Source organism: Bos mutus, chromosome 5, assembly GCF_027580195.1.
Source record: "Bos mutus isolate GX-2022 chromosome 5, NWIPB_WYAK_1.1, whole genome shotgun sequence".
Classification (NCBI taxonomy): Eukaryota; Metazoa; Chordata; class Mammalia; order Artiodactyla; family Bovidae; genus Bos; species Bos mutus.
The window spans coordinates 46,846,688-46,859,389 of record NC_091621.1 but is presented as its reverse complement, the minus strand read 5'-3'; the positions used below and the strand labels follow the sequence as shown (position 1 = coordinate 46,859,389).

Here is a 12,702-nt window from a genome sequence, read left to right as displayed (position 1 = left end):
CTTTATAAGATGTAAGACCATCTCTGGGCCTCAGCTCCCTTCTCTGCAGAATGAAGAAATTAAAATCCACCCTGAATACCTCACAGAGTTGCTACTGCTGCTGCTGTTGCTAAATCACTTCAGTCGTATCCAACTCTGTGCGACCCCATAGACGGCAGCCCACCAGGCTCCCCCGTCCCTGGGATTCTCCAGGCAAGAACACTGGAGTGGGTTGCCATTTCCTTCTCCAATGCATGAAAGTGAAAAGTGAAAGTGAAGTCGCTCAGTCGTGTCCGACTCCTAGTGACCCCATGGACTGCAGCCCACCAGGGTCCTCCGTCCATGGGATTTTCCAGGCAAGAGTACTGGAGTGGGGTGCCATTGCCTTCTCCACACAGAGTTGCTAGGAGAGCATAATCAACACACATCCCCATTATCCCAACTGTTTTCCCTCTAAACCCTTCCTTCCTCCAGTCTGCTCCATTACCTTATCCCTCCCTAACCAGCCTGCTTCTGACACTTTGTGGATTAAATAAAGCCTGGCTGGGGAAATCCCATGTTGCAAACCTGAGGGACAAACTCAGACAGGAAAGAGCTCCAGCTTTGATCTCTTGCTATGGACTATCCCAGCAGAGAAAACCATAAAGACCAGAAGTAACAAGAGACGAGGAGAGGAAAGGTGAGTTTAACCTAGTTAATAAGAGTTCAGAGGGAAAGGGAAGTTGAGGCCCCCATACTCAAGGGTTTCAAGGCAGGACCAGTTCATCTCCACCTCTACCACTGACAAAAGCAGTGGAGCTGGCCACAGCAGCGGACATGGAGTCTCATGTGGAATAAAATACTAGACATTTTTAGAGTCACCTATTTATAATAGGAACAACTGAGCTGAGAACTAGGAAAGGATTTCCTAACTGGTCACCTTAAATAATGCTAAATGCTGACAGAGAGGCAGAGGGGCTGAACTACCCTTTCTGGAGAAAAGACACGCTGATCCACCAGTTTGGATCCACCTTACTCTAGTCCTCTCTAGGCTAGTAACCCTAGGGCCTCCTTCTCTATCCATCTAGCTATTTTTGCAGCAGCATTGCCCCATCACCATGGTAACCCTGGGAAATTGGGGTGGGGGTGGCAGAAGGGGAAATCAACATTGCCTCCTGCTGCTCGTCAGTTGTCAGCAAGACCTAAAGCTGATTTTAGATGCTGCCTACAGCTTGTGGGAGGAGTTGATGAGAAGGGGACATCTGAAGCCTCCAGCAGGTAGGGAGTAGGGTCAGCTCACTGATGGAGTCAGTGTGAGGGCAGGAAGAAGGCAGAGCTGGAGAATAGAGCTGCATGCTCTGCCCTCCATAACACCCCCTCCAAGGAAGGGGAAGAATGGAGAGGGCAGCATCACCGAAGCATCTACCTGTCTCAGATCCCATGCGGGGTCCATGAGAGGAAGGAGGAAGCAGCTGGATAGTTCATGAATCAGTCAGTCAAACAAATCTATTAAAAAGGATCTGCACGGCTTCAAGCCCTCTTTAAAAAGAGAATAACTTCCCAATTCATTCATGACACACTCATCTGCCTGCCTTGAGACACTAAAGCACTTCTGTGCACTGGGAAGCAGCACGACAAAGTGATTAAGCACCTGGGTTCTGGAATTTGACTGCCTTGAGATGAAATTCCAGTTCTACCATTTATGAAAGTGCAAACTTAAGCTCCGTCACTTCTGGTGTCTCAGTGTCCTCATTTGTAAAATGGGGGTAATAACAACCTCAAGGCTCTTGTGAGGAGTGAAGGAGTTAATAAATGTGAACATTCAGAACCTAGCCCACACTAAACGTCATCAGTTATGTCATCGTCATTATTAAATATCAGTTACCTAAAATGTATCCCTCAGGAAGAAGATGCCACAACATGAGATCACTGTTTAATAATTCCAAACATCAGAATGTCCTTACATTTATCCTTTATCCTTCATCATATGTCCTACTCTCTACTCTTTGTGGAAACGGAAAATAACCATTTACTACCCTTTGAGTGCCCCTGCCTAGCTCTTAACTCCCTTCATCCTCTCTCTCCACCATCAACCCCCAAGCCACTTCCCAATTCTGGGTCTCACTTGAAATCTCTCCTATCGTCCCTAAGGTAGAGTCTAGCAGAGATCTAGAAGAGTATAGAATGAGGCTCTGGGAAGGCAGGAGAACAAAGATGGGGTCCATCAGTTGGGATATTGTACCGAGGAGAAAGCTCGGCTCCTTGACAGGAGACCAGACTCTGAGCTCACCAGAGACGTCAGAGAACTCCTCTGCGCTGAAGTTCTGCTCCCCCTCTCTGGGGAGGCTGATGAAGGCCTGCATGGCTGGCGAGAGGATGATGGTCCCGCTGCTTGCCTGTCTAAGCAGACTTTCTAGGTACCTGCAGGGTTGGCCAAGAGAGCACAGAAGATGAGTGTTCACTCCCTCCCTCCTACCACCACCACTGGGCTCAGGAAGAGAGACTGGGGTGGGGAGGAGGAGACAGCACAGCGCTCTAATAAACATCCCAGGCTGCTGGCTCAGAAACAACCAGCAGTGACGTGACTCCGCTTTGCCTCTCACCTGCTGGACACGGGCTGTGCTGTCAAAGGTAATGGTGGACATGCCCCAGCACCTTTTCCAGCTACTGCACACCCGCACTCTTGGCCCTTCTCTGTCGGGTAAGACAAGCCTAAGCTGACAAGACAAAAATTCCTACTAATTGGGCTCCTCCTAAATATACTTAGCCTCAACCTCCTCATTGAGAAACTAAGAGCCTAGGAGCCTGGAAGTAAGTCTCAAGTCAAACCTACTGGGCAGAGAGAAGCCCAGTGAACACTTGTCATCCAGTCTCCAAATATCCCCTCCTGACCTCTGGGCAAGCTAAGAAGGCTTCCAGCCAATGACAGCAGAGGGCTGGGTAACCCCTGTCACTCACCCAGGCACTAGCTCTAGGGCTAGGTCTTACAGAAGTCACAAGCTAACCCGGGTAGGTCAAAACCAGCACTCAACGTGCGGTTTTTTTCCTTTTAATTTGAATTCGCTGTCAAATTTTTTAAACGGAGATTTTATATTAAAAATAATAATTTAGTGAGGCAGCAATCAGATGGTACTAAGTGGTGGCTGCCCCTTTAGAATGGCATGCCCTTACTACTCAAAGTTCCCACCCAGCCCACAAGACCCATTTCCCTTACCTGCCAGGCCCAGCTTGATGTATGTATTGCAAACCCCATCTCAGGCTTACCCGCCTTCTCAGGGGGTTCTTTGCAGCCTGACTCATACTAAGCTGATATTGGATTAAGAGCGCCACCCAGTGGCTTAGGGAGGTAGGACTCCAGCTCCTTTACATCCTTAAAACCTCAAAGGAGGTTTGCTGATGCCTGCCCCCTCCAGTTTGGGGGAGGAGGCCCCTTTCCCTATGAAAAACACTCTACTAAACGTAATATGGTCACATTGGAAGATGAGAAGACAGTGCTCTGGAGAGAAGGTATGAGACAGAATGGTCTTCAGACGGAGAAGCTGGATGAAAAGAGAAATAAGAGAACTTCAGAAAGAGGAAGAAAGATCATTTGAAATGAAAACAGTTAAGAATCCAGAAAAGAAAGGTCAGGAACTGCAGATGAAGAGGAAAAGGGGGGTCAGTGGGTGTCACATGGAAGCTTGGAAAGAACCCTCATGGTGGAGAGAGGACATCTGAGTTTGCCCCAGCTTATAGCTCTAGTCCTCGGGCAGAAACAAGCCTCTGTTTGGGGGTCTGTGACCCTAGGAGCTGAAATGCCTGGTCCCGAGGTCCTGCCCTTAAAGGAAAAAGTGCTAACAAAAAGAGTAAGGCAGAGAGCAAGGATAAGCAACACTGACCAGTTTGTGTAGAGAGTGGTGATAGTCTGCTCCCCACTCGAGTCCAGTGGCTGAGTCTGCTGCAGGAGGGCGTTGCGGATGACTCTGGACACATCTGCACCCAAAAACTGGGCCAGTGACTGTATGAAACTGATGTAGGCTTTGACTCCTGCCAACAGCTCAGAAGGCCTGGCAATCTCCTGGGTTGTAGCATTGTAGCCAGCCAGCCACACAATGGCTCTGGGTGACAAAAACCATAATCACAGCCATAATGTCAAACATAGTTATCACACGTATACTGTGTTCTAGGTGCTGCACTACGATTTCACTACACACATTATCTCATGCAAACCTCATAGCAACCCAAAAAGGTAGGTACACTTATCATCCCCATTTTACGGTGAAGAAACCGAGACACAGAGAAGTTCAAGTGACGGAGCCAGGACTTGACTCCACTAACATTTGATTCTCAGTCACCATGTTCTTCTGGCTCCTCTAGGGAAATTTAGATCAGGTGGTAAAAGATCTAGGGTCCCAAATGCCATCCATCTAACTGTATGAGCTGTCTCATAACCTCCTGTATTCTCAGGGCCAGTGTTTGTCTTTTCTCTTTGGAAAGAATTAGTTCCAGTCACTGTCAGAAATGGAAAACCACACCCAGAAATCCTTAGATGTGCAGTGCAATGCTGAGTGGCCATGGGATGCCAGGTGGAGAGAGTGCGCCTGGCTGGCACACAGCTCCAGCCAACCTTAGAGAAGGAAGAACTGTCAGCACTGTATTATTTCAGGGGCACATCAGCAACACCGCCTCCCTCTTGGACTCCCAGACCCTTCCAAAATACCTTCCCCGGGAACCTGAGAATTCATAGTTGGACTCAGTCCTCGTCCTTCAGACTTTCTTCCCTGTTAAAATGTAAACAGGGTGATCCCGTGTTTAAGAACCTGCCTTGCAATGCAAGGAACACCAGTTCAATCCCTGGTCCGGGAAGATCCCACATGCCGCAGAGCGACAGAGCCCGTGTCCCACAACTAATGAGCTCTCACTCTTTAGCCGTAACGACTGAAGACCGCATGCCTGGAGCCCGTGCCCCGCAACTAGAGAAGCCTTCACACCGGAACAAAGAGTAGCCCCCGCCTGCTCCAACTAGAGAAAGCCCACGCGTGGCAATGGAGACCAAAAATTAAATAAACAACTATAAAAACAACGATAATAAAAAATGTAAACAGTAGGAGAAAAAGGAACATCAGACCTTGTCAACACTTGCTTTTGTCAGTCATCAGCACATTAATATGAATGAGTCCATCAGGTCCTCCCTAAAGCCACAGGTGTTTGGGAGTTTTGTTTGTTTTGCATTTTTGGAAAAATGTTTATGGGGCAGAGGAGGGGAAGAGGAGCACCTGCTTCCCGGATGAAAAGGAGAAGGAAAACCATTTGAGGGAAAATACTATGGAAAGGACAGATGCAAGCCTAATCTATTTTAGAGTTCTCATTGAGGCCAAACCTTTAGGCCAACTTCGGGGCTTTAGGAGCAAGAGTGTCAATGAAGAAAGAATTAGAGATGTTCAGGAAAAACTAAAATATCAAAAAAAAAAACTAAAATATCGCACCTATGCTGCTCCAGGGCCTAGAAACCACTGCCAGTTTCTGAAGGTTCGCACGTGGGTGATTATCAAATTGTCATCTTGACATTTTATATGTGCCTGAGGCACTTACTTCCATGTAGCTAAAGTGTAAGGTATGAAAACAAATTTTACTGTCACCAAGGCAAAAACCTAATTGAAAAAACAAGCCTGCATCTCCTACAATCCAGGTACGGACTCCTGACTATTCTCCCTACTTCTATCCTTGCCCCTGCTCAAAGCCTGCCGAGCCTCCCTGTCTCACTCAGAATCAAAGCCAAAGTCCTGAGGGTGGCATAGAGGCAGCTGAGCCGTCTGTCTGCCCCTCCTCCAGCCTCTCTGACCTCGCGTCCTGCCAGTTTCCCCCCTGCTCGCTCATACTGGCCTCCTCCATGCTCACTGAATATACCAGGCACGCTCCCACCTCAGACCCTTCACACTTGCTGCTTCCTCTGCCTAGAATGTTCTTTGCGCAGACAGTCACCCACTTAGCTTTCTCAATTCCTTCAGGGAGTTCGTTCAAATGTCACTTTCTCAAGCAGGCCTTCCCTGGCCACCCTACGTAAAATTCTACCGCCGCCACGGCTATACCCTTCCTATCTCCTTCTCCTGCCTTTCTAGCGCTTATCATTTTCTAATCTAATACTCTATATCCGATGTTCTCATTTTGTCTCTCCCATTAGAAGGAAACTTCATGTGGCCAGGAATCTTTATTCCTTTTGTATACTGCTGTATCAACAGCTTAGGGAACGCTGCCAACAGACAGTAGATGTTCAATAAATACTTGCTGAATGAATGGGTGAATATACTAGTATACATATTGTAAAAAGAAACACAGAAGACTAGCAGATTACTCATAAAAACGTCTTCCCCTCATTCCCTAATTTGCTGACTATAGTGCCCAATTTCAATACAAGGAATGTTCCTGCAAATTTCGGGGGCAACAGAATGAGAGGCAAAGTTAGGGAAAGGGAACTTATTTCGTTGAGGCCTATATATGTCACTCAAGATTATCTTTAACGCTCTACCGATTCTCAATTACAGGTAATTCTCATAACAAGGTAAATATCATTATCTTTACTTTATAGGGTAGGAAATTGAGGCTCAAGAGATAGATAACCTGCTCTGGCGTCTTAGTGAAGAGCATCAACACAGCTCTGCTGACTGCAGAGGCCCCATTCACTCTACTAAACCATTTCTGGTTGTCTATCAAAATAACCTATAAAGGTTTGGGGTTCTCTTCATTTATTTGTTTTAAATAGAGATGCCTAGGACCTATGCCAGATTAGCTGCTTCAGAATGACCAAGATGGAGCTAATGCAACCCAACTTTGAGCACTACCATACTAAGCAAAGAGAAGACAAGGAAAGAGTGATACCTGTTGAATCTGGCCTCCAGGTGGCTGCTGAGATACTCAGAAGGGAAGATGGTGTGTTCAAACACAGAGAAGCTCTGTACATGATTCATTGTCAGTGCCAACTCCGTCAAGTTCAGGTGTAGCTTGTCCATGCTGGGTAAAATTAAGAAAGCAAAATGAACCTCATTACAGGTCTGGCCCTGCCTGCTAGTAGCTGGGGAGGATCTGTCAGGCCCATCACTCCTGGATCCCTTTCATCTTCTCAAAAAACTCATCCTAGAACAGTACACGTTAATGCTGACTTCAAACGCAAAGGAGAAAATTCACATTGAATTGCTTTTCCATATCTGCCATTCCCCACCACCACTTCCGCTCCCCTTTGCTGGCATCACTTTCTCTCTTCCCTGCCCTCCCTTCCTTGAGATAGTGCTGGCTGGCCCTTCAGGGCGCAGGGCCTCACTTGGTGACAACGCTGCGGTTTTTCCGGTGGCTCTCCGCTCCTGGCTTGTCCCTCTCAGGCTCTCCTTTTCTGGGAGCCTGCCTCTGCTTCATGGTTTTCTTGTTCTTGGCCTTGCTGATGGTGGTGGCACAGTGCTTTGGGAGAAGCTTTAGAAGCAAACACACGTGAATGGAAAAATGAGATTCCTTCCTCAAACTGCCGAGTAGTCCACCTGACAGTTACAAGCAGGTCCTTCCACTATTGCCTGTTCTTTGCTTGCTCTGCCTTTCTCTCTCTTTCCGTCCATGCATCTCTTTCTCTACTGGGGGCCTACCTAGCACATGCTCACCTCTGTTAGCTTTCATTAAATATCTACCCATGTTTAGCTTCAGAGTTTCAAGATGGCAACTTCCTTCAGGGACCAGATCATCAATTCCCCCATCCACTTCCTGAGAGAAAGTCTTTCCTAGTGGAAAATTTCTAGTAGAAAGAATCTAAGAGCTCCACTCAATTGTGCTTTCAGGGGTCTTCCAACCTAGGAAGATGGTCTGTTTTTTGCTAGTGTGGAACTACCATCTCACTTGCTATATTCCTTCATAGCCTGTCACATGGATATGGAACATGGACAGACACCCCCACTACCACAACCCCCCAAAGACTCAGAGGTCACAACGTGGCCAGCACTCTTTCCACTTCTTTTTTTCTATAATTGTATGTATTTATTTTTGGCTGTGCTGGATCTTCATTGCTGCACGGGCTTTTCTCTAGTTGCGGGGAGTGAGGGCTACTCTCTAGCTGTGGTGCTCAGGATTCTCATTGTGGTGGCTTTTCTTGTTGCAGAGCACAGGCTCTGGAGCACTCAGGCTTCAGTAGTTGTAGGGCATGGGCTCAGTAACTGTGGCTCCTGGGCTCTAGAGCACAGGCTCAATAGCTGTGGTGCATGAGCTTAGCAGCTCTGAGGCATGTGGGATCTTGCCAGACCAGGGATTGAACCCATGTCTCCTGCATTGGCAGGCGGATTCTTTGCCACTGAGCTACCAGGGAAGCCCCTACATCTTCTTTTAAAAAAAAAAAAAAAAAGATACTACATTTCTTGTTACTTAAACATCAATCCTGCATCTCTTCTCTTTAACAAGATACCCCCATTAGCCATACAGAAAATATAAGATAGAATTATATATTCAGATCTCTCCTTCAAGGTAATCACTCTGGAATTCTCTCCATTTAGTCCAATGACACTGAGTATGTGCCGAGCAAGACTGGAAACTCCTCATTTGGAATTACTCTTACAATAGGATAATAGCCATGATTAAGCTGGTTTTCTTACTTTATAGTCACAATTGGTTTTTTTTTAAAGTTCAAGTTCCTACTATTTCCAAAAAAAATCAGGTCTACCATGATGGGCAAAGATGTGTCAACCTTGAAATTATACAACAGGGTCTGTGGGTAGATTCTGAAAGTAATTCCAAAAAATGTAGCTCCATTAGTAATGCAACATCATTAATTATTTATTCAAAATGACAACTTTGGAGGGGCCAATATCCATTTGCAAAAGTTTTGTTGTGTGTGAAAATAATACTCACATTATGTTTCAGTCACCCCTGACCCAGCACTGAGCAAATATCTTTAACTGTGTGCTTTTGTGTGTATAGTAGGTATTCAAGTTGAGTGATGAATATACCCATAATTGTTTACATATCTTCTTTGCATTAATTATTTAAATGTCTTTCAAACATGTATTTGTACTTCTTTTTTCCTTAGACTGGAACATTCCCCAAGGGCCAGAACTGTGTACCTTTCCATCCCAAAACCCCAGCACAGGCCTTAGTGCCCAAAAAATACCAAATAATAGAGCAGCTAACATCTATTGAGAATTACATACCAAATACTTAACATACTCTATTTCATTTCATCTTTATGCTACTTCTACTAATAAATTATTTTTATCCACATTTTACATATGAGAAAATGGGAAGGTTTGGTAATAATATAACTGGGCATATGTATACACACACACACACACGCACATGCTCACACACACAACCTGACTCCCCTCCTACCAAAGTTGCTACAAAGCCTGACTCAAACCCAGGAAGCCTGGGTAGTCTAGGAAACCTGAAGGACTCCAGGGCAACAGCAGAACGAGTCCCTCATTTTCAAATGTTCTATAAATTTAGGTTGAGCTAATCATGACCAGGTGCTATGAGTCAGTCAAGGGAGGGGAGGGGAAAACAACAAAGACATAAAAGCAACCCCGAAGATAAACACAGAGGAGGTGCCTGAAAATGTTCAGATAGCTACAGATTAGGGTGCAGATGGACAGAACAGTGAGACAAGACAGGTGATCTGGGGGCCGTTGTTCTAAGTATGTGTATGCAGGGCAGAGAGAGGAGGAGAAGCAAATTAGAAAGTTAACTCATCTCTTGAAACTCTTCAGATGAAAGACCAGATTTTGTTGAAGTGCAACTGTTCAAATAAGGGTATTTTTAGACACTTCTATCAAGTCCCAAGGGAGTAAAGATTAAAGGGATGACACTAAGAAAAGAAGCCTGCCATAAACTCATGCATACAAAAGCCCTAGCCCTACCTGAAAGGCTTAGAGAACTTGGTATTTGAGAAGAAGACAGAGGTAGATAGCAAGAAGGCATGGTGGAGTAGCAGAGGGGAGACTGAAACAGAGAGAGGGCTGAACCCACCTGCTCACTCAGGTTTCGCTGTTCAGCACAGATCTCCAGGACGCAGTTGCTAGTCTGCTTGGCCAGCTCTTCCAGGAAGGAGTTGCAGTGATGAAGGCCATGGTTCTTCAGGTGAGGGTACTGCGGGAAAGAGGACCCAAGCAAGAAAGTGTCATCACCAAGACAGCCGTGTCTTCCACATAATACTGTTCTGACCCCAGCCTGAGCCACCCACTTCTACAGAAGAAGAAAATGAGACCCAGAGAGAGGACACCCTGCACATAAAGCTGAGACATTCAGGGACTTGCACCAGATATCTACGGGGCCAAAAGATACCCAGGTATCTATGGGTACCCTTCCTGGGGCCAAAATCAACCCCTGAAACTGCGTTTTGAGGGAATAATAATGAGACATGGTTAGAGGGATGACAGGGTTTGGAGCTCAGGACACGCACCTCCTCCGGGCACATCTCATGCGTGCAGTGGACAAAGTGAGCACAGATGAGGGGGAAAGCAATGGCGTAACGGAACATGGCGGGTTCCTCCAGGGTCACAGCAAACATCTTCTCGAAGGTACGGAGATGAAAGCTATGGAACAGACAAGGAGACTCAGGACCAGGGTTTAGGAGCTGCTTCCTCTGAGGTGGAGAGAATATTGATTCTTTCGACAAAAGTTTTTTTAAAACTTTTTACTTTGTATTGGAGTATAGCCAATTAACAATGTTGTGATACTTTCAGGTGGACAGCAAAGAGACTCAGCCATACATATACATGTATCCATTCACCCCCAAACTCCCCTCCCTGAACAAATATTTATTGATATTCATCCCTCCCTCTTTAAATTCCCTACTCTTAAAGCAGAGAGAAAACCAAGAAACTCAACCCTTTCAGTCTTTTTTTTAACTGGATCCCAGGGCAGGCTAGTAATGTCTCCTTCCCTTTTCTTGTACAAAATTGCTATTCTTTCCCCAGAACCCCTGCATGATTTGAGCCCTGATTTAGAAGCCTCTCAATACTACTAATCCACATCCCTCCCAAAATTTGACACTCAGGCTCCAGAAAACTTTCTCAGTAATTCCATGAGACTGATCTTTCCTCAATCCTGTATCCTCTCAATGGCATGCATATTTGCCATTATTATGTCCTTTTCACATGTGGGTATTATACCTTCCTAACCATGCAGAATGCAGACAGCAGAGCCAACATATTGTATTGTATGTTTGATTCCTCAAAGGGTAGAGTTATGCACAACAGTGGTCACTGAGTAAAGGCCAAATGATACCTAAGTAAGACAATCATGTGCACTCTCTAAAGGCCCTGTTCCCCAGCCCTCCCAATTATTTTCAGTCATCTCCACTAAACTTCCACATTTTCCATGTCTCTTTTAAATTACAAGGTCCAAAAAAAAAGATGCTAAAGAAGTTTCCAAAGATAACAGTGAAGAACAGACAATTGATGAATTATCCCAGAGAAGTCAAGACTGTGTGAAGTCCAACTGGCTTCCCTAAAGAAAGCCAGCACAAAAGGGAATCAGCTTCAAATTCCTACCATTTGATAAGAACTGGAATGAAGAAACCGTGGAGTTATAGCATCTGCCTCTAAAGAGATCTCAAAGAAAACAAGTCTTCCCAGTGTCTGGGGGAATTAGAGTGCTCCACAGAGGCCAGGCAAGAGATTAGGTTAATTGATAAAGAGCTCAGGACATACCAGAAAGTAGATAAATCAGAAGTTTCCACCAGCATATTCTCTACTGAGTCCAGCATTCGGGAGTGAAAGACAATGAGGTTCATCACCTTGGCTAAGTCTGGGTTCTCATGCAAGTGCAGGGGAGCCTTAGCCACACTGGTATATGCCTATGGTTGGAGGTGGGGAAAGCGGGGAGAAAAACAAGACAAATGAAAAAGACTCCCCAGTCTTGGGACTACAGTTTGACTGAGATTTGTCCCATCCAATCAGCAGTTTTTATTCCATACAGCAGAACTTTGGAGTTAAAAAGAGGAGGAAGAGGAGTTTCCTGGTGGTTCAGTGACTCAGTGGTAACGAATCCATCTGCCAATACAGGAGACACAGGTTTGATCCCTGGTCTGGGAAGATCCCACATGCTGCACGTGGAACAACTAAGCCCATGCTCCACAATTATTGAGCCTGTGCTCTAGAGCCTGGGACCCACAACTACTGAAGCCCACGTGCCCAAGGACCCATGCTCTGCAACAAGAGAAGCCACTGCAATGAGAAGCCCACGCACCACAACTAGAGAAAAACCCATTCAGCAATGAAGATCCAACACAGCCAAAAAATAAATAAAATTCTAAAAAAGAGAGGGGGGGATTGTAAGTAAGGAAAAACCTTAAGAATGAGGGACCATTCTCAGAAACAAACCTACCTGTAGACGGAACCAGTCTAGTCTTAATCCAGAAAATTCAAATTTTTCTCCATTATCAACTGCAAGAAAAACAGAAGTTTAAAAGGAAATAATAAAACAGCACCTCTATCCAATTGCACGAAATGGTAGGTCCTCTTCAAAGTCATCTCGGCTACTCCCTGGCTCAAGAGACCCATATTTCTAGAGAAAAAAATGTTCACCTTCACTCTTTCTCCCCCTCTTCCCTCCAGTTACCTTGTTTGAGATTCAGAGAGGAGAGGGTACTGACGAATGAGGACATTATGATGGACTCCTCCTCAGGACACACGGACAGGTTCTAAAAGAGAAGGTGGAGTCAAGGGGCCATAAGTTTCACCAGGAGAGAAACGAGGACCACAGGGCTTGGCCAGTATATGAAGGTAGAAGGAACTGCCA

At 45.7% G+C, this 12,702-nt stretch overlaps 1 protein-coding gene across 1 annotated transcript in view; it reads right to left on the bottom strand.

Moving 5' to 3' along the window:
- NCKAP1L (NCK associated protein 1 like) overlaps positions 1–12,702 on the bottom strand; it is a 45,260-nt gene that overhangs the window by 14,997 nt on the left and 17,561 nt on the right. Inside the window, exons 14-22 of the mRNA XM_070370890.1 lie at positions 12,523–12,604; positions 12,289–12,347; positions 11,613–11,758; positions 10,361–10,493; positions 9,928–10,047; positions 7,253–7,398; positions 6,814–6,945; positions 3,837–4,055; positions 2,249–2,379 (exon numbers count right to left, since the gene is read on the bottom strand). Coding sequence (XP_070226991.1) covers positions 2,249–2,379; positions 3,837–4,055; positions 6,814–6,945; positions 7,253–7,398; positions 9,928–10,047; positions 10,361–10,493; positions 11,613–11,758; positions 12,289–12,347; positions 12,523–12,604 — 1,168 coding nt within the window. The remainder of the gene's footprint in view (positions 1–2,248; positions 2,380–3,836; positions 4,056–6,813; positions 6,946–7,252; positions 7,399–9,927; positions 10,048–10,360; positions 10,494–11,612; positions 11,759–12,288; positions 12,348–12,522; positions 12,605–12,702) is intronic.